The sequence below is a fragment of the Solanum tuberosum genome, unplaced genomic scaffold, assembly GCF_000226075.1.
Source record: "Solanum tuberosum cultivar DM 1-3 516 R44 unplaced genomic scaffold, SolTub_3.0 scf00626, whole genome shotgun sequence".
NCBI classification, from domain to species: domain Eukaryota; kingdom Viridiplantae; phylum Streptophyta; class Magnoliopsida; order Solanales; family Solanaceae; genus Solanum; species Solanum tuberosum.
This window is the reverse complement of record NW_006239538.1, coordinates 73291-94471: the sequence shown is the minus strand read 5'-3', so window position 1 is coordinate 94471 and position 21181 is coordinate 73291. Positions and strand designations below refer to the sequence as shown.

The 21181-nt window shown below is 29.9% G+C and overlaps 2 protein-coding genes across 3 annotated transcripts in view; both read right to left on the bottom strand.

Moving 5' to 3' along the window:
* LOC102593788 (26S proteasome non-ATPase regulatory subunit 2 homolog A-like) overlaps positions 1-8082 on the bottom strand; it is a 12536-nt gene extending 4454 nt beyond the window's left edge. Inside the window, exons 1-12 of the mRNA XM_006366240.2 lie at positions 7822-8082; positions 6681-6781; positions 4224-4341; positions 4085-4144; positions 3913-3980; positions 3576-3618; positions 2704-2772; positions 2492-2530; positions 2332-2414; positions 1266-1380; positions 1045-1119; positions 282-440 (exon numbers count right to left, since the gene is read on the bottom strand). Coding sequence (XP_006366302.1) covers positions 282-440; positions 1045-1119; positions 1266-1380; positions 2332-2414; positions 2492-2530; positions 2704-2772; positions 3576-3618; positions 3913-3980; positions 4085-4144; positions 4224-4341; positions 6681-6781; positions 7822-7959 — 1068 coding nt within the window. The 5' untranslated portion in view covers positions 7960-8082. The remainder of the gene's footprint in view (positions 1-281; positions 441-1044; positions 1120-1265; positions 1381-2331; positions 2415-2491; positions 2531-2703; positions 2773-3575; positions 3619-3912; positions 3981-4084; positions 4145-4223; positions 4342-6680; positions 6782-7821) is intronic.
* Positions 8083-14738: 6656 nt separating this feature from the next.
* LOC102593464 (transcription activator GLK1-like) lies at positions 14739-19022 on the bottom strand. 2 transcript variants are annotated; one of them, XM_006366239.2, is made up of 7 exons: positions 18869-19018; positions 17858-18167; positions 17231-17371; positions 16222-16464; positions 15923-15979; positions 15631-15717; positions 14742-15082 (listed from the first exon to the last, which is right to left on the bottom strand). In XM_006366239.2, the coding sequence occupies exons 2-7, from the start codon at positions 18137-18139 to the stop codon at positions 14939-14941; spliced, it is 954 nt and encodes a 317-aa protein (XP_006366301.1). In that variant the 5' UTR covers positions 18140-18167; positions 18869-19018; the 3' UTR covers positions 14742-14938. The 2 variants fall into 2 exon arrangements, with proteins under 2 accessions (XP_015160308.1, XP_006366301.1); XM_015304822.1 differs by lacking the exon at positions 15923-15979 and having other exon boundaries at positions 14739-15082; positions 18869-19022.
* Positions 19023-21181: the final 2159 nt, after the last annotated feature.

Genomic DNA, 21181 nt, shown 5'->3' with positions numbered 1-21181 from the left:
GGGGGGGGGGGGGGGGGGGAGGATGAATCAAGGTAGAAGGACTATTTAAAGAAATGAGCAGATTCATCAACAATTAATAACCGGAACTGGATGCTAGCAAAACAATGCAACAATAACATGAGATACTTCTGTTGCAGAACAAAAGCAGATATACAGGGACAGTAACATATACCTCCAGGACAATGTCAAGTCAATCACTTCAAATAGGGACATATCGAACAGATGCAACAGTATATGCAAATCCAGCATGATAAGGAGAGGTGTTGTGTACAAGTGTAAACCTTGTATATGTCATCAGGGATTTTGGGTTCCATGACCTCAATATCACGAGCAAGTGCAAGATACCCTTCACTTAATTTCACATTGTTAACAATTTCCTGCAATGCTTCTCTATCTTCATCACTAGCACACAACTTTTCATCAAGATCAAATGTTTGACCCTGTGATTCAAAATCGCAAATTTAGCATCTTGGATCTAAAATTAACACAACATTATGTTGAAAAGACCTGAAGAGAGCCATATACCCAGCAGGGAAAATATGGCAAAAAAGATATTACAGGGATACAAAATAAATAATTTAGGGATAGCTCTACTTTTCCTTTTTGACAAGGTAACAGACCGTATATAAATCAACACAGTGCTGGAAGTCAAAATTACATCATTGAATCTACATCCAAAAGAGTAAAAACAATAGACGAACACTAAATCCTATCTCATTTTACAAGGATCCTAGGATGTCTACTATAGAAACTGGGTCATCTATATACTCTGAGCTTGCACGATAACAAAAACATACAATGCAATTCATTTTTTAAAATAAAAAGAAAATCCACTTACAGTTCAATGTGTCATTCTTTGATAAGTACTTAGTGGTCATTTCACCAGTAATAATAGAGTAGTGAAAAGGCATTGTTAAAACACCTCAGAGATCAAGAATCTGAATTAGAGGTATTCTTCGACCCAGAGAGAAGAAACAGAAAGAATATTAGGATTCTTCTACATGCTGGAATGCTAATATAAATAGCACACAATGGAGAACTTACATGACGAGCAAGGATGTAACATAACTGCCTCTTCTGTAGATTATCATCACATGATGTAAAAACTTTCTTTATAGACTGCAAGAGTGATGGAAATCAAAATAATTACAAGTACTCAGATTTCAGAATTTACAATCTTAAGATCCACTAGTCTCTGACAGACATACTTCAGAGTCTATTGAAGAATCCAAAAGAATTACCTAGTAACAGTAAGCAGTGCATACCTCCATATTGTCTAGGGCTAATGCAGTCACAAGTGCGAGAGGATACTCCTCAAACATCATGTATATGGTGTATGCATAATCAAGTACCAATATGTCATCAGGCCAAGGAAGGTATCTGTAAGACAGAAAAAGACATGAGATATGAAGCAGCGGCTGCAGGCAGAGAAGTCAGATGGAAGAAGATTGGTACATACAGAAAAACATTAAAGAAAGTATCATTCCTGCATTCAAAAAGGTACAACATGGTAGTAATCAGTGCATACCGTCTACAACATGGTAGACGGCAACAAATTGACCTTAGAGAGGAAAAGGAGCTATCAATTGCTCAAGCAAGAGTGGCAAACGGCATAGACCATCAATCAAGACAGCACAGAGTATTAATTGAAATTTTCACATCCACAATGCTATCTATTCTCTAAATATTGTCCTCCAAAGGGTACTAGGAAGGGTATCTCAGTATATCAGAGGTTATACTTTTATTTTCAAACAGAACCAACCAATTATAATTATTAGACACCATGCTCTGACCCCTGAAATTAACTCGCTTTCAATTGCATTGTTTTTGGAATCTCTGTAGATGCTTTAATATGAATTGACCATTTTGAGAAAACAACCCGTCTCCTGAGGTAAATAAGAAAGAATATAACCTTAACATAGAAAACCAAGAAAGCTCATGTGAGAATTCCTTAATTTTTCAAGCTTAAATCTACAATCCACTACCTTCAACAATGTAACAGAAGATAAGATCACGTATATGCATGTTCAAAATGCTCGAAGGAGTATATACCCTCTCTGGGGTTTTTATTAACTCGGTGATAAACAATACCGCTTGAGAAGCAAAATATCAGCATTTGTGATAAAAGCTGTTAGTCCTGACACATAAGCTGAATTCAACATCTAAGATTCTGGTTAGACAAGAAACACATATAAGGAGAGGAATAAAGGAAGAGAGAAACGTATAGAGTGGCACACAAAGGTTCTTCTAGAACTCATCCTAATCAGAAAAATCGAAGGGATTCAGACATTCAACAATGGATACCCACAAACATACCCAGAGCCGACTTACTTTGCAAAACTCGTGAGATAAGAGCATGTCCTTTTACAATTGCTGCTATCCACATGCTCCAACAAGAGATCAAGGTCTTCAACCTGGAATTTATGCAAAGAGAATTCTCACTAATACACATGCTACCAAATGATGCATAGTATCAAGAAAGAAAGAGTACCTCGATTAAAAGATCCACAGCATCAGATTCGGCATTATGCTACATCGCAAAATAAGGAATCAATTGAACATTCTGGCAGAAGTAAAGGGTAGATAAATACATAGAGATTTATGTATCTGCCCAGGAGCACGACATATGGTAGCCAACCTCCTATACTCTATCCTGCAACTTGTTACAATTGACAACACAAAATCATATGTGATTATTGATACCTTCAAGTTGAAAGAAACAATTTGTTGCACGGGCACCATAAGATCGTAAAGTGGGCGCTCCCCTTCACTCTGAAAATAATACATATAGAAAGACCATAAATATAAGCAAGCTAATGAAACTGAGTTATGTCAGAATCATAGCATGATTTAAAAGTAAAAAAAGCATATCTCAAGGCAGGAACTCTTTTCTCTTATCCAAATTCCAAGAAAAAACAGTGGATTCTAGGCCAAGGCACAATGTTGAAGAAACAGGAGGGTCTATCGGAAACAACCTCTCTATCTCTACGAGGTAAGGGGCAAGGTTTGCGTACACTCTACCCTTCCCCGGACCCCACTTGTGGGATTACACTGGGTTATGTTGTTGTTGCACAATGTTGAAGAAATATCTATCTTAAAGGAATTCTATATGTAAACATTTAATGAAAACATGGATTAGTAAAAACACTAGATACAGTAGTGAGAATAAACATACATTTCATTTTATGTGATCGTGATTGATTGGGCATGGAGCCAAGATGTTAATTTAACTCATAAAACATATTAGTGAAGATGGAAAGCTAAAATACTAGTCGCAAAGGGAGCAAACTCGCATCAAAGTTAATATATGAATAGTTTAATGAATTTAAATTCTTGAAAGTCGTGAAAGTTGTACAAATAAAATGGTGTCAAACATCCCAAAATGGATAATGTGTCGTATAAATTAAATTGGAATAGATACAGATAAAGTGCATGTAATACTGATCTGAAAAAAATATATATAACTGTTAGACTCGAAACAAGAAATTCCCGAGTACAAAGCACTACTGCATGAACTGTTGACAGCTACATTCTGTGCACACTTTACAAGAACCTCGGGATTAAGGAACACCGACCTCCAGCTTTGCATACTCTTGTCCAATTTCTCCAGCCAAGTTCCTGTCACAAACAGTCAGCATTAAACAGCAACTTCCAAATGCAGAGGGAAACTGATATTTTTTTCACAGATTACAGGTGAAAATGGATATGGCAGAAATGAGAAATGATGACACACACTTGCATACGCATCAAGTAATATGGAGAACAACTAATATCTTATCATTGCAACCAACTACCATCAGACTTTTTTTTTTGACAAGTAAAGAAGAAAAAATCATCTATTTTGCAGTCTGCAACAGCATTGGTACAACTAAATATTTCAGGATAGCTGGAGTAGAAAAAAAAAAGTCTTACCTAACATATTCATGTCCCCAGGAACCAATGTCACCTTGAGTTCCCAACACTCTATACTTCAAGCTCTCCTGTAAGAACCAATGAAAATTAACAATCTCTATTACAGCTAATGAAGATACTTAAGCTCACACCAAAGAGTTAATAGCATATCAACAGAATATATAGAACATACCCTTTCTCCTTCAGCAGACATTGTCAAAGCCAGAACAGAGAGAATATCTGCCAGAAGTGTCTGCATGCAGTGAAGTTAAAACATGTAAATAAGTTTATTCAGATATCAGGATAGAGAAGTGCAGGACAGAAGTCAATGCCTTCAAATCAGAATCTGGCATTTTCTCATAAAATCTCTTTAGTGTTCCATAATGGGGACGCAAGAACTTCAGTGGTTTTGGAACTGTCATGGAGATTGTTGCAGTTTGTATTTCCTGCCTGCAAAAGAGAAAAGATGAATAAGAAAAAAGATAAACATTCTACTTTTCTCCTATAATTGTCAACATCTTCAACAACTTCTGGGAGTTGAAACTCTATATGTCATGTCATTCTTATTTTTTTATTTATAAGGTTCATGTCATTCTTCTTATAACATTTACCTTCAACACAACTCAACAAATGGACATTCTATTGTTGATGTACCACGCTTTTTTTTATTAATATATATGATATATCAACTAGCATTGACTTTTTTGTTTAGTAAATAGATTGACTCAACATTGTTTTTTGTATTTATAAATATGTTAACTATATTTAGAAAAGTCAAATATCTTCTTGAATCTCCAGCTCAAGTCAAACTGTGTAATAGAAGGAAAAGAAACAGTATTTTCCAAAATGCCACAACCAAATATGCATAGGTGATAAGTATGTCTCGCATCCTGATTTTAAAACCCGCAATATTTCAAATATCCATTTGGTCATTGGCTGCAGGTTCTAGTCCATCAAATGTTTTGTACGGACTGTCAAGTTCTAATTCAACAATGTTTTATACATACTTTTTTTGAAAAAGATATATCATTTTTCCACCAGCAGAGGTCCAATGGTTAGGTAAATGGAAAGAAATTACCTAGTTTTTAATTTTCTGCTTAAAATTGAACCCTGGTCTCCAAGGTTTTCACCCACTTCATTAACCGCTAAGCCACACCCTTGGATGTGCAACTCTTGCATTTATGATCATGTACTAATGACACACAAGTTCTAATCCAGTGTTGTGAAAGACACTTGCCTTTCGCCTTTGGCGACAAGGCGAGGCGAGGCACTATCGCCTATCTGCAGCGAGACGAGGCAATTTGAAAATGGTGAGCTATGGCGACAAAAAGGCAATGACGAGGAGAGGCAACTGACTTCGCTTTCTTTTTAAGCTCTGATTTAATAATTAAAAGCCAAAATTAGGGTTTTTTTTGGGTTCTTTTGCAAACTTTCACCTGTGCGACCTGCACTCCTCTTCTCCTCAGTCGCAACCAGTGGCGGATGTAGAGTGTGTCCAGGGGGGTCATCCGACCCCCCTCGGAAAAAAAATTACACTATATATATAAGATCAATTTTTTGTGTACGTGTATATATTTAAAATTGAACCCCCTGAGCATATGTCAAAGGAGTAGCTCAATGGTTTATGGGGTTCAGGATTTCACCTACGTGAGCTTTGGGTCACAGGTTCGATTCCAGGCAACAACATTTTTTTTATTTGAACCTCCTTGATAGAATTCCTGCCTCCGCCACTGGTCGCGACCCCTTCGAGATCGAGAGTCGAGCTTCTTCGCGAATCGCGACTGCTGCCAGGTACGAGACGAGACCTCCTTTTTTCTTCTGCTTCAGTTCTTCTCTTCTTCTTCTTCCCTACTCTGTTTTTCAGTAGTGAGTGGCTGAGACTGTGTCACCTGAGTCCTCTGTTTTCACTTTTCAGTGGTAGTGAACTGAGTGCTCTGTTCTGTTGCAGTGCTCACTGCTCACTGAAATCTGCCTATATTTAAAAAAAATAATCCTTCTATAATTATTTCTTCCCTGCTTAATTTAGTATTGCTTGTCAATTGTCTTATGAATTATTGAGCCATTCAAGTTCTAGACTTTTAGTATCTACTATTAGTCTTTGAATTGAAATATTTGCCAATATATGTTATTGCTATTAAGATTTTGGATATTTATATATGCAATTAAAATTTTAAAATTTTGGTATTAATTGGCGCCTTAATTCAAAAAGGTGAGCGGCGAGCTCGTGGCGAGGCAGGCCCTTGTCGCCTTTCGGAGTCCAAAACACTGTTCTAATCATAGGTGTACTTGGCACATCTCCTATGATTCATAAACAAAAAGAACAAGGGACCCTTATATATGCTACTAAGTACTACCACTCTTGTAAATAAAGCTGTCATCAATATGATTGTGTACTGATGATAGAGTGTACTTGACACATTCCGTGGAGATTCATAAACAAAGACTGAGGGACCCTCTTCCACCTGCTATTAGCACTCTTGCAAAGTAAGTGTGCTAAAGGACTAAATGGAAGTCTTAACAGTCAGTTCACGCATTCATGAAAGATGATAACTGTCCCAAGAGTTTCTTCAAATATAATTAATATCTTCAGAATTTCTTAACACAAATGAAGTGCACAATAATCCTGAGGTTTCATTCTACAGAAAAGCATCATAAACACCTCTTGAGCCAATAAATACTTAACTACATTTCATCAGTCCAGTATAAGCAAACAAAAATTTGGGTCACTGTCAACTCTGCATTCAAGTATACTAAATGAAATTTAAACAATTACGAAAAGAGAGAAAAACCTCATGCTCTCCAGGGCAACCTTCTGAAGTCCAGGATCTGCATCCTGAATTCTTTCCACATACAGTTCCAATTGCTGCTTCAGAGCCAAATCTTCTTCAGACTGAACACAATATCATAAACACAATAAATAAATATATAAATAAAATAACAGATACATAAATGTAAAAGTGCTGCAAAGAGTCGGCTAATTGAAGTATTGAGTTTTATTTCAACTAATTTTACTTCTCCCTGGTTCTATTAAACTAAAATGCCCATCTAAAAGTAAGAAATAATTACTTTTAACATGCCTATCTAAAAATAAGAAATATTACTCCCGCTGTTCCGGAAAGCATGTGGGATTTAGAGTCAATTTTTTTCAAACATTTGCTCCACAACTTCTTTACCAACTATTCTCGTAGTTTCAGGTTCAAGCCCCACACCATGCAAAGCGAAGCCAGGTATTTAAGTGGAGAAGGGTAGAGGGGCGGGCCCATTATCCACCGAGTTTAGAAGGCTGTGATTGGTCCAAAGGGCGGGTCACAGACGGATTTCTCGGTTATCAAAAAAAAAAAAAAAAAAAAAAAGACATCAAGTACTAATACTTTTTCCCCATTCCTTTTCTCTTCTTGCAATAACTCAACGAGTGATGACTTTTCAAAAGTGTACATTCTACCCTCCCCAGAACCTACTTGTGCTTACTGCTCTTATTTCAGTATTTCCTTTTTCAAACGGCTTGGAAATGCTTTATTCTAAGTCGAGGATCTACTAGAAACAGCCTCTCTATCGATACAATATAGGGGTAAGGTCTGATTACATACTTCACTTATTTATGTATTTCCTTTTCCAAACTTCTTGGAAATGCTTCATTTCAAGCAGAGAGACTATCAGAAACAACTTCTCGATCTATCTCTACAGAATAAGTATAACGTCTGCATGTATTGTTCCATCACTTTTCAAAAACTAATACAGCTAAAACTAACTATAAACATTCTAAACTCACAAATTTGTATAATTAAATTATCAAATAGTTTGCAAAATAAGACATCAAGTACTAATCCTTTTTCCCATCTCCTTCTTGCAATAACTCAACGAGTGATAACTTTTCAAAATTGTAACCAAAAAATAATAACAATTGTCGGATTCATACTCATTGATACTTACTAAGTATTCGTATTTCTTGTTAGCCTTCTTCTTTGAATCCTTGGAGGGAACTTTCACTGTCGCCTCATCTCCGGCGGGTTTTCCGGCGTCGGCATAACCACTAGGACCGGTACTGTTCGGATTCGGAGTTTTCGACATTCTGCTAAAACCCTACCGGAAAAAATCGAGAAGAAAACTGAATTTTCTCTACAGAGATGATTAGCTATTCAAAGCAAAAATGAGCAACAAAGAACAAATTCTGTACTATTTATAACCCCTAAATATTTTGAAGGCTTTTCTTTTTCCCCACGCAAATATCCTTTTTTTTTTTTGAATAGTTTTATGTTTTTCTTTTTTACTAATAAAAGGATCCTTTCAACTAAAAGAAGTTAAATATATTTCGAATTCAAGTTTTAAGTATGAGATTTTTTCATATGGAATTTTTTTCTATTTTTTGCATGAACACAAGGTAATTTTTATTTTAATGTAATAGTTCATTGATCACACAAGAAGAAACAAATCGTATTTAATAAATATGATGTAATGAGTTTTGATGGAGGAAAGATTTCAAAAATAATATGTTAAGAAAAGCTTCTTTATTAGTACATGTTTATTCTATGGAATTCTCTTTATTAACTTGTATATATCAATTGAGTAAAGAAAATTTTGAACTTTAAGATCATCGAAAGTTATAAATGGATGATTATTTTTATAATGTACACATTGATCAACGAAAAAAAAGAAGATAAACTTTCAAATCACTCAAAGAAATTTATTATTAGCATTTTATAAAACGTTAAATTTGTAAAAGATTTTTCGTTATAACAAATAAATATGATTTGATATTGTAAAATTTATTTATGATATTGATGTGTGTTAGCTGCACTTTTTTTTTATATAACGATGATGTTTACAAAGAAATCGCTCTAATATTTTTTAAATCTACTTAAATTCTAATTTTCAGCATTTACTTTTCACCCAATTTATTTATAACTTGATCACACTCATCAATGCCACACATTCAAAAATATAAAATTTCATCACTTTTTAATTTAGTTATTACAACTAATTTAGACACTAAAGTTATGAAAGTGAATCAATGAAATGTGTAGACACATTTGTAGTACAAAAAATAGTAAGAAACTCTACGTACGTAAGAAACTTTTTAAAAAAGGTCATATATGGTGTTGGAATAACTTTCTTAGCTTTTGAAAAAAAAAAAACTTAATAATTTCTCAATTTATTATTTAATAATTTTATTTATATTTTACTTTTTTTTTAGTAGCTCTTTTGGATACTTTACTTTTTGTAGGTTTATTATTCAAATTATGGATTTGTGACATTATGTAACGACAAAGAACGATACAATCTATTCAATTATTGTATCCAATTAAAAAATAGAATACGATACAATGTAACACAGTACAATATAATACGATACATTATGAAACTGTAACAACCATTCAAATAAAATATAGTATCTTTTTCCATAAAAATAATGCTTAGCACAAGTTAAGCGATTCTATTATTATTTTACCCAGGATAGCATATAAAACAATAAATTAAATACTATTAATATCTTAATTAAAATAATTAAAATGACAAGATTATTTCTCTTTACTAACAAACAAATTTATATCTCCTTAAAAGAAACTAAACACATATCTTAATCACAATATATTATGTACTTTTTTTTTACTGCATTTCATTCAATATTCAATGATAAATAATCTTTAAATTATATGATTATTTACCTATTTTTTTACATTTTTTTTTTTGAAATGATTGAGATCTTTCTACCCGTAATAAACATGTCTTCTTTAATTAGACATATTAACATCAATTGAAATAAGCCTAGGTTACTTACATCTTGTTGAGGTTAATATGAACTCCCGATGTTTCAATTTGTTTATCCTGATTTTCTTTTAATTAGTTCGTTTAAAGAAACATGCATATTTCCCTTTCTACCAATTCCTTAATTTCATTTTTTTTTACATCACATGTTTAAGATTACAAAATTAAATGATATTAAAAATATTTTTAATTTGAAACTATAAGATTTAAAAGCTTTCTTTAATTTTTTTAAACTCTGTATTAATTCAAAATAAGACAAACAAGGCCCGACCCAATTTTAAAAAATAATCATATATATGGGTGTTGGATAACTTATTAGCTACCTAAAAGAGAAATGACCAAAACAAAGCATAAAACGCATCCGATGGATGCGATTTATATACAAAAATATCAAAACCTTTTCACAAGTTGCAGTTTGCACTTTGCAATAGATAGTTATGTTTTGAGTTTTCTTTACTATATTTTTATATAACATTATACACACACTTCTTCATAGTTGTTTTAGTTCAACTTTACAATATCTTAAGTGTCTTAAGTATTTGTTACACAGTTAAAGATGAAGATTTGCTATATAGAATGCATATATCTATTTAGTTCAACTCAACTTTGTGTTATAGGAGATTCTAGTGACCTTAATTGATATCCAAAATCATTTCCACACTAAAAAAATTACCTTAACACCTAAGAAAAATTAAGAGTCACTCAGTACGACCTTATACATAATTTAAGAATGATTTGAACTTAACTTAGAAATTTTTGAAGTGTTACAGTATACACATTTGTAGTTACATAAAAATAGTACGGTAATATATGGTGTTGGAATAACTTTGAGAAAGTTTTTTAAAAAGGTCACATATGGTGTTGGAATAACCTTATTAGCTTTTGAAAGAAAAAAAATCCTATTTTATATTTATCTTTTTTTATTTATATAGTAGCTCTATTCGATACTTTATTTTTTTAAGTTTATTATTCAAATTATGGATTTGTGACATTATGTAACGATAAAAAATGATACAACATAACACAATGCAATATAATACGATACATTATGAAACAATATGTAACAATTATTCAAATAAAATATAGTATTATTATCCATATAAATATTAATTAGCACAAGTTAAGCGATTCTATTATTATTTTACGCAGGATAGCATATAAAACAATAAATTAAATACTATTAATATCTTAGTTAAAATAATTAAAATGACAAGATTAATTCTCTTTACTAGCAAATAAACTTATTTCCTTAAAAAGAAACTAAATACATATCTTAATCATAATATATTATTTACCCTTTTTTACAACATTTCATTGAATATTCAATGATAAATAATCTTTAAATTATATGATTATTTACCTTTTTTTTTTTTGGGTTGATTGAGATCTTTCCACCCGTAATAAACACGCCTTCTTTAATTATACATATTAACATCAATTGAAATAAGCCTATGTTACAACTTGTTGAGATTAATATGAACTCCCCCCGTTTCAATTTAGTTATCCGAATTTTGTTTTAACTAGTTCATTTAAAGTAACATGCATATTTCCCTTTCTACCAATTCCTTAATTTCATTTTTTTTTACATCACATTTTAAGATTACGAAACTAAACGATATTTTGGTACATTAAACATATTTTTAATTTAAAACTATAAGATTCAAAGTCTTCTTTAATTTTTTAAACTCTGTATTAATTCAAAATAAGATAAACAAGGCCCAACCCAATTAAAAAAAATAATCATATATATGGTGTTGGATAACTTATTAGCTACCTAAAAGAGAAGTGACCAAAACAAAGCATAAAACGCATTCGCAAAGTGCGATTTATGTACAAAAATATCAAAACCTTTTCACAAGTTGCAGTTTGCACTTTGCAATAGATAATTATGTTTGAGTTTTCTTTACTATAGTTTTATATAACAGTACACACACTTGTTCACATTTGTTTTAGTTTAACTTTACGATAACTTAAGTGTCTATTTGTACACAATTAAAGATGAAGATTTGCTATGTAGAATGCATATATCTATTTATTTAATTTTGTGATAATTTAAATGTCTATTTATACATATCCAAAATTGAAAATATAATTGTCACATAAAATCAAATTAAATGACATATTTATGTGTTATGCCACAAACAAACTGGTCATGGGCATATAAAATTTTGTGTGGATAAGTCTAAACTTTCAATTCTTGAACTTGTCTTGAATTTTCAAAAAGACACATTAACTATGGTGCGTTCTACTATCCAACTAAACAATCTTGAACTGATATTATAATGTCATTTTTGTCCACCTAACATAGAGAGTGTGTGCACTCTCTTTCAAAGAAAATGAGCAACCTAAAATAACTAATATAATTTTATTTTTACAAGCATTTTATTATAAAATATATTTTCTTATTATTTTAACTTTTTTTCCTTTTATTTTTCTCTTTCTTTCTTCTTTCTTCTTCAAACTTTCAATGCCACCATTTTTACCACAACTTCACCTTCCTTTTTTTTTTAACTACTATTAATTTTACTCTCTTTAATTTTAAAACTTTATCTAAATATGTTCTTACATTTCGAACAATTTGACATTAGATTTCAAGATGATTAGGAAGTATCATATAGTTTTGTTATCCGATTTCAATTAAGTTCTTTCAATTTTCGGGGAATTCATTGATTTTTTAAAAATTATCATTTCTAATTTTGAAGTTATATGAAAAGGAGTAATTGATGATGCCTTCAAAATTTTAATTTTCTTAGAAAAATAATTAGTTTTGTTATGAATAATTCAATAAAGTCTAGAAAAATAGTATAAATTCGTTTTTATATTAGAAAAAAATCACGGAAAATAAAGAATTTGAATGGAGGAGAAGAAGAAAAAGAAAAGAAAAACAATAGGAGAGGGGTTCAACTTGACGTGGGGTGAGGGTTGGAGGTGAAGAAAAAGAAAGAAAATGGAAGGATGGATCACTTGAATGTGGGGGTTGGAAGATGAAGTAGAATTTAAGATGAATCAAAATTAAAATAAGTCAAAAAGTAAGAGAGAGAAATCAAGAAAAAAAAAGATAAAGAAAAAACTCAAAATGATTTTTTTAAATATTTTTAATTAAATTAACACGTGTCATGTAATGATTGGTGTGTGAACACACTTGCTTTTTAAAATTTGGGGCTGATCGAAAAATGATATAATAATATTTGTTCAAAATTATTTAGTGGGGTAATAGGACGGTTGCAAAGTTAAAGTGTTTTTTTGAAAATTCGGGACAACTTCAATGGTGACTTTATATATTTTCTCAATAGAAAACAACATGGTATACATGAAGCAAGGGTAGATGGAGGATATGTTAATTATTATGGTTCAAATGAACTCAAAATCTTTTGTTTAGACGTATTTATATTAAGAATTCATTAAATATATATAAATATTTAATTGAAAACCTAGTAAGATTGAGACAGTAACTATGATAAGTTTGATGGTAAGTTCAAAAACCATTATAAATCCTAAATTAAAGCATTGCTCGACATTTATAAACAAATATCATAAAAACAACGACATTTGACATCAAATGTTATGAAAACAATGATATTTGGGACAAAATATGCCTAATGAATTTGTTTCCAATATATGTCATATATTATTAGCAGTTAATTAATTACCTATATATTTCACATTTAATGTGAAAATCTAAATCTTTTTAAATCATCTCATCCTTCTTTTTATAATATAAAAGGGTAAAGGTCTAAGTTTGCCCTTGAAATTTATAACTTAAATCAAATTTACTCTACATTAAAAAGGTCTCACTATTATCATTTTTTTCCCTTTTATTTAGTGTTGAAATTAATCGAGACTCTAAAACGAATAGTAGAACTCGAATTGAACTATTCTTTTTATTCATGCAATAAGCTCTCCCCTTTGAAAGGTTATCAATTGGTGACAATAGGGGTGTCGATGGTACGGTTCAATCGGTTATTTTAAAAAAAATTATATCATCCTAATTTTTTGGGTATTTTATAATATATAACCAAAATTATAATTTTTAAAACCATCCCAATCATATCGGTTTCTCTTCGGTATCGGTACGGTTCGATTAATTTTTGGTTTCTTTTACTTTTAAAATATCACCTCAAAATATACTACTATTAATATATTTCTTTCACAAATATGTTCTTGAAGAAACACTTTAATTCTTCACCAAAAAGATAAGAATGTAAAACCTTGTTACCGTATTGTTTGATCTTAAATATTTAATAAGAGTGTTTGGATATGTTTTGTTGTATTGTTTGATAGAGTATCTATTACAGTATCTTTTAATTTTCAACCTAATTAAGTGAAAGCTAAATAAAGAGCAAAGACTGAAAGTTGTCTGGTCACCAGAGGCCTAGGATCTAAGTTATATTTATATTTGAAAAATGTTATAAAATATATTTATATATTAAATTTAACATGTTGTTAATATATAAAATATATTTACATACATGTAAGGTTATTCGGTTCGATTTGGGATTTTTTTTATTTTTTTATAAATTAAAAAGATTATCTCAATTGTTCGGAATAGTTATACATTTAAATAAAAATCTACAATTTTATTAAATCGATTTAGTTCGATTAGGTTCAATCGATTTTTCATATTATTTTTTACACCCTAGATGACAGAATAGTGTGACATAAAATGACCAGTACTTCATGCATGTGTGGCCCTTGTTAAGTTCAGTAATTGTTATTGTCCCAACCAGACACAAGAACAAAAGAGTACAACAAACCTAAAAAATTACTAATATAGTGAAATGTCTCATAGGATTAATTATTAGCATTTTATTTCACATAAAATATGTTTCAAAATTATACTCCCTCCGTCCCATTTTATGTAGCACAATTTCCTTTTTGGCCAGTCTAAAAAAGAATGTCACATTTCTTAATATGGTAAGTATTTAAAGGTAAAATTCATCTTTTACCCTTGTTGGTCCCACTTAATTTTAAAATAATACTTCAATACATTTATGAGGAGAGAGAAAAGTGAGTCTACTTTTTAAAAGGGTCAATTTGATAAAACATTTCAAAGTCTTCATTTATTTCTTTAAAACTCCGTGCCCCGGTCAAATGTTACCACATAAAATGGGACGGAGGGAGTAATTCTTTATCTCACGTTAAATAACAAAGACCTTTGAATACTTTTTTTCTTTTCTTCTTTTCTTCATTGTTGATACATCAAGTGCAAGAAATATCGTCGAATTTAAGGATTTTTTTCGAGAGAATCCCCGCTAAAAAAAAACACCTCGAAATTATTATAAAATCAAGTTGGGGGTATTTTGGTAATCCCTTGACGTTGTAATTCATTCAACACACTGTCAATTGATGGAGGTTTCAGTCCTATGGGAAGTGGCAATTGTGGCTTTGCTAAAACATCTTCAATAGCTGCATCTATGCTCTCGTTTGACTGTTAACAACATCAAGATAATATATCAGAAATCGGGGAAAAATTAATTTGTCAAAAAATTATATTGTATATAAGAGGTTAATTTTTTTTAATTGTATATATAGTAGATGATGAAATTTCTTAGTAAAAAATTTGACTCAAAAAAAGAAGGAAAGATTTTACAAGGCATAATACGTGAACACACGCTAGCTAGTAAGTAGACATTCCAACATTGAGAGTGTAGTACATCTAGACATCTCAATTTGATCTCAACTGACAACTAAACGCTCTAACTTATTTTTACTGTGTCTTACGAATACTCGATGCTATTGTGACACATGAATTTTGAAGATGTACGTCTAGATGATCATTTTATACATTGAAGTGTTCAACTGACACAATAAAACCAAGTTAAGATGTCTAAATATGCATACTCATAGTTATTTGCTAATTAAGGTTAAATCGAAAGGTCTATTAACATACATATATGACTTTTTAAAACTTATGATATGAAACGAGTCATAAAATATTTATGTGATGATAAATCACGGAAGAGAAAGAAGGCTCACGGGATGCAAATCAGAGGAAATTGTGTCAACTCTGATGATGGGATGGGGTGGTGGGATGCCTGGGACCATAAGAGGTGCTGCAAATCTCTGCATCAAATTATTTTGTCTATATCAGTCAAAAAAATAATAATTTAAAAACAATTTTTATATTATTAAATCACATTTATTTATATTTATTATAAAATAAAAATAAATTTAAGTTTCGGCTCAAGTTTTAAATAAGTTTTTTTTTTAAATTACATAATCAAACGTCTACTAAACATTAACAATAATTATTCGATTGAACAGTTACCGTGGGTGCTATTGGCGCAGGAAAACAAAGAGTTCCTGGTGCAAGAGAATTTGATACCTACAAAATATATTTGAAATTTATAATCTAAAATAAATTATAATATTTTTTTTATGAAATATTAATCACATAAATATTATATTATATTTAAAATCATAATATTTTTTTAATTTTTTTTATAACCATACAAATGTTAAACATGTTATATGGTCAATCACAAAATTTAAAATCCTATTTTTTTTTAGAACTTTATATCGAGTCAAATTAAAATTGAGTAAATCGAAAAAAAAAAAAAAACTCACCCTTTGATAATGTGGATGCCAAAAAGAATTATTTACATGTGGATGCCCCCAAACATGTAAGGGTTTAATATGATGAGCCATGGGTGGAAAACCCATGGTTGGTGGTGAAGGCCATGGGTTCATCAAAATTCTCTTTCCTCCACCTCCAATCATGGCGGTTCCGCTGTACATTTGCTTTTTATGGCTCAAGCTCACCGCTTCAGCTTCTCTCGCTAGTAAATGTTTTCGATGAGCTCGATATTTCTTCACATATATAACAAGAATTTAAATTACATATAGTAAAAGTGTGAACAATTCTTATATTATCAGGTCAATATAACTTATGACTGATTTTTTTTCTTTCAGGTTATCATATTAGATTTATTTTGAAGATTTATTGTACCTGACCTTAATTTAATAACACATACATATATAAAAAAAATTGTAACTCATACAATAAAATTTAAATGAGATACTCCCTCTTTTGATTTGAATTGTTACAAAGTTGAAAAATATTTTAAATATTTTCAAATTTTATGAGCTAAATATCAAGAGTACTATTTAAATTATATTTGCATAAGTATGCCATGTGTTTTATTCTAGTATTAATTACACAAAGGTAAAACAAAAATTGAAACATATTTATTTTTTCTAAAAAGAGTAAAATATAAATTTTGAATTAGTTTTAATCAAAACTAATTGAATCAGTTTTTTTTCTTTGATGTTCGATATTCGCATTGATTCTGATTCTTTCCGAAACTCTCATATTGGGGAGAGCGCTCCCAAATTGCAAGATGACGATATTCAAATTTCAAGAGTAAAGCAAGTTATTCTTTGACCAAAAGTTATTCATATGTCTTTAAAATATTCTAAATTATTAATTATTGCAACTGTATAACACTTTTTACATAGTCTATAGATATGTTAATTTCGTTCTAAAAAAATGAAAAATATCATATAAACTGAACATAGCGAATAACTCCATATCTAAAACTCGAACCCAACGTCCCGAATTAAGGATAAAACTTACTTGAAGATGGCTAGCAATGTTATGTCTAGTGAGACCATGAGTAGACATAAGCTCCAAAATTCTTGATGGGACTGCCTTATCAACACCTAATTTCTCTATTGCTTTTACAAATTTCCTATGTAGCTCTGGAGTCCAATCCACCTTCACATAATTCAAGAAATTAAACTTCCATTTTACTAAAAAATAAAATTTAAAGGACAAACAGACAAACAAATAAATAAATAAAACATTAATTTATAACTTATCCATTAAAAAATTATTATTTTGTCAGTGTATATAACTTAAATTTTTAAGAGAAAATTAAATCGATGATGACTTATGATGTTTACTTTACATGATTAACATTACAAGTTTATTTAAGTTATATTATCATTATTATAAATAAACTTTTATATCATTAGACCATTCAAAGAGCATAAAATAAATTTGTAATCATAAAAGATAAGACAAATTAATTATTATCTTCTACATGAGAGGTAGTCATCAAGTCACTTAAAAAGGATATCGACGAATAATACTCCTTAGTTCTTAATATATGAAATTTATAATCTTTAACTACGGCTAAAACAGGAAACAGTAATGCAAAAATTTCTTACGCTACGATGAATATAACTAAAAAAAAATTACCTTTACTTTCCTCTTTCCTTGAGGATTTTTTATTTGGCTAGATGATTTTTTAGCTTCTTTTGACTTGAATTTCATATTACCATGAGTAGCAGATTCTTCACAACTAATAACTGAAAATTCACCAAAAATTTCGAAATCTGGCAGCAAATCTCCATCGTTGATTTCATCGAAAAGGTCATCGAAATCGATGGTGTTGATTAAATTCCCATGGGGAAAATCTTGGAATAAATCATAATTTTCCCTTTCATTTTTGTAGCTCAATGATGAAGATAGAGCAAGCATTATTTCAAATACTATAAGTATAATTAACCTTCAAGAAAATAAATGCAAGATTAATTAGTAATATTAAAAGTAAGATAAGATTACATGCTATAACAAGTCACTAAAAGATAAGCTTCTTAAAAATATAAGAGCTGTGATGTGAAAATAAGATAAGAGTCACTCAAATGTCCTCTTCTTAAAATGTGAGATTTGTAATGTTGAGAATAAGACAAATTACTCGCTATAACAGATAATCAACTCATTCAAAGAACATTGATAGGCAAGCCTCCTCGTAATATGGGATTTGTAATTTTGAAAATAAGATAGATTACATGCTATATATAAGTCAGTCAAACATCAGTGTAGTTAAGTCTCTCCTTAAACTCTCAAATTTGTAATGTTGAAAATAAGACAAATTACCTACTACAATAGATAATCAACTCATTCAAAGAGCATCGACGGGTAAGCTTCCTCATGATATGAGATTTGTAATTTCGAAAATAAGTTAGATTACCTGCTATAACTCACTCCTTAAAACTCTAGATTTGTAATGTTGAAAATAAGACAAATTACCTGCTACAACATATAATTAACTCATTCAAAGAACATCGACAAGTAATTAGCTTCCTCATAATATGAGATTTGTAATTTCGAAAATAAGATAGATTACCTGTTATAACTCACTCAAATATCGATAGATAAGTCTTCTTAAACTCTAAGATTTGTAATATTAAAAATAAAATAAATTACCTGCTATAACAGACACACTCAAAGATATCGATAAATAAGTCTTCTTAAAATATAAGATTTGTAATCTTAAAAATATATAACCACCCAATTCAACCTCTCTTGATGAATATAAGATGATGAATTTGGTGACATCAAAAGAGAGAAAATTTAAGTTTTGGATTGGAACTTAAATTGAAATTAATTCTTTCTTGTTTCATTTTTTTTTTTGTTGGGAGTAATATATAAGGTTGAAATATTTAATTTCCACCACAACTTGTATAAGAGGGTTGTGTGTCTGATTTTTGTTTTTTTGTCTTTGTTTTTGGCTTGTTCTTGAATTAAAATATAAAATATTTAAAGGTTTTGTGGATGGCGTTTTTTTGAACATATAAAACATCTATTACTATACAAGAGTTTGTGAGCTGTTTTATGAGTTTTTTTTTTGTTCATTTGATTAAGATGAGAACAAAATGGGTGTAGGTTTCAAGTTGATCACAATGTATGTTATTAGGTTGCGGTGAAATAATTGAAATATATATTTTTTGTCTTTTAAATCATAAATTTTAAGTTCGAGTGCTAGAAATAAAATGTTTCAAAAGAAATAACATAAATAATGGTCATCCAACAACTTAAAATATATATTTTTACTATTCAAAAGGTTAGTTTTATCATTTCAATTTTCAATGTTTATAATTTATTTATTATTGATATTTGCATTTTCATTTCAGAATGTCTATTTTTTATATTATACAATAGATTATGCGTAATTTATGTAGGTATTATTATTTAAGACAAAAGGAAAAAAATATATAAAGTTTATAAACTATTGTTGTTTTTTAAATGGAAACTTCAATCTTCATAAACTCAAATTAAAGTTCCAAATTACCCTTCTATTGAGTCATTTTCTTAGCATTAAGAGGTTAGCATAAAATACATAAATTCCATACATTTGGGGATAATTATATCATATCTCAGAAGTTTTTTCAATTACAAAAGTCCCAAATTTTTCACTAGACTCGGATACATTCAGTGGTTGTCCAATACATTACAAATGATATATTACTTAATGGAAGGGATATATCCGAGATAAAGTAGAGATGTATCCGAGAGGGGATAGAGATGTATCTAAAAGAGATTTTTACAATTTTTCTTAAAATGATATAAATTTTAGAGATTATGATATCTTAAGTTGTGTATTTATGTAATTTTTCCAAACAAGTTACCCTTTGAAAAAAATTTGATTCGAGTCATTCATATGGATCGATTCAAAATCATTTAAAATAAGCATATATAATTTGTTATATTTTTATAGTTAAACATTTATCTTTGTGTTACTTTACCATTTCATGATAAAAGATATATACGATTTTTCTAAATTGTTGTGTCACTTCACAACGTTGAAATTATACAAAAATAGATATAACAATTAAGATTTAAGACACTTCAAAAACTGTTGTGTCATTTCACAATATTAAAAAAGAAATTAACAAAATGATTAGAACTCCCCTAAAATTGTTATGTCAATTCACAATATTTAGAAGAAAAAATAAACACAATATTTAGGACTCTTCTAATTAATTGTTCTGTCAAATCATCATGTTAACAAGGAATTAGCCAATAAAACTCTTCACTAATCTTCTCCACACACGTAGATATAAAAAATAATAAAGTACTTCATCTATAATGATTTGTAATTGGAAAAAAGCTATTTTGTATTAATATGAGTTGTAGTGTAGTGGTGGGCTGCTTAGCCTTTAACCAGAGGTCTCGAATTGTCATGAGTATGGAGAAAATCTTGTTGAGAGCGATATTCTCGAATGGGTCCTATAGTGCACGATTCAGATTTAATCGACACGCTAATATGGACTTTAAACATCGGATGGGAAATCAAGAAAAAAATATTTTGTATTATGTTCTTAAAGTACATTTCTTTTAAGATAATCATTTCTTAATATGTATGTATTATTCATTATTTTATTTTATTTTTCATTTAGACCATTAGGTAATTTACTAAAAAATTTAGGGAAAAGGGTAGAAAATATCTCTCAATTTTCATTTAGGGGCTGTTTGGCCATGCGATATGGAATTATGATATGGTATCATGATATGAAATCATGAGATGAAATTGAAGTTTTGTTTGGACATGCGATATGGAATTTTTGTGTTGTATATTTCTCATAAACATAAAAATCTCATAAGTTGTAAAACTATTAAAATAGCCCCAATTGTTTATTCAATCTTATCAAATAAATAAAAAATTATAAAATCGCATAATAAATTATTACAAAGCTATTTGTTCTCCACTTAAGTAATTGTTTCATCTAACTTTAATTT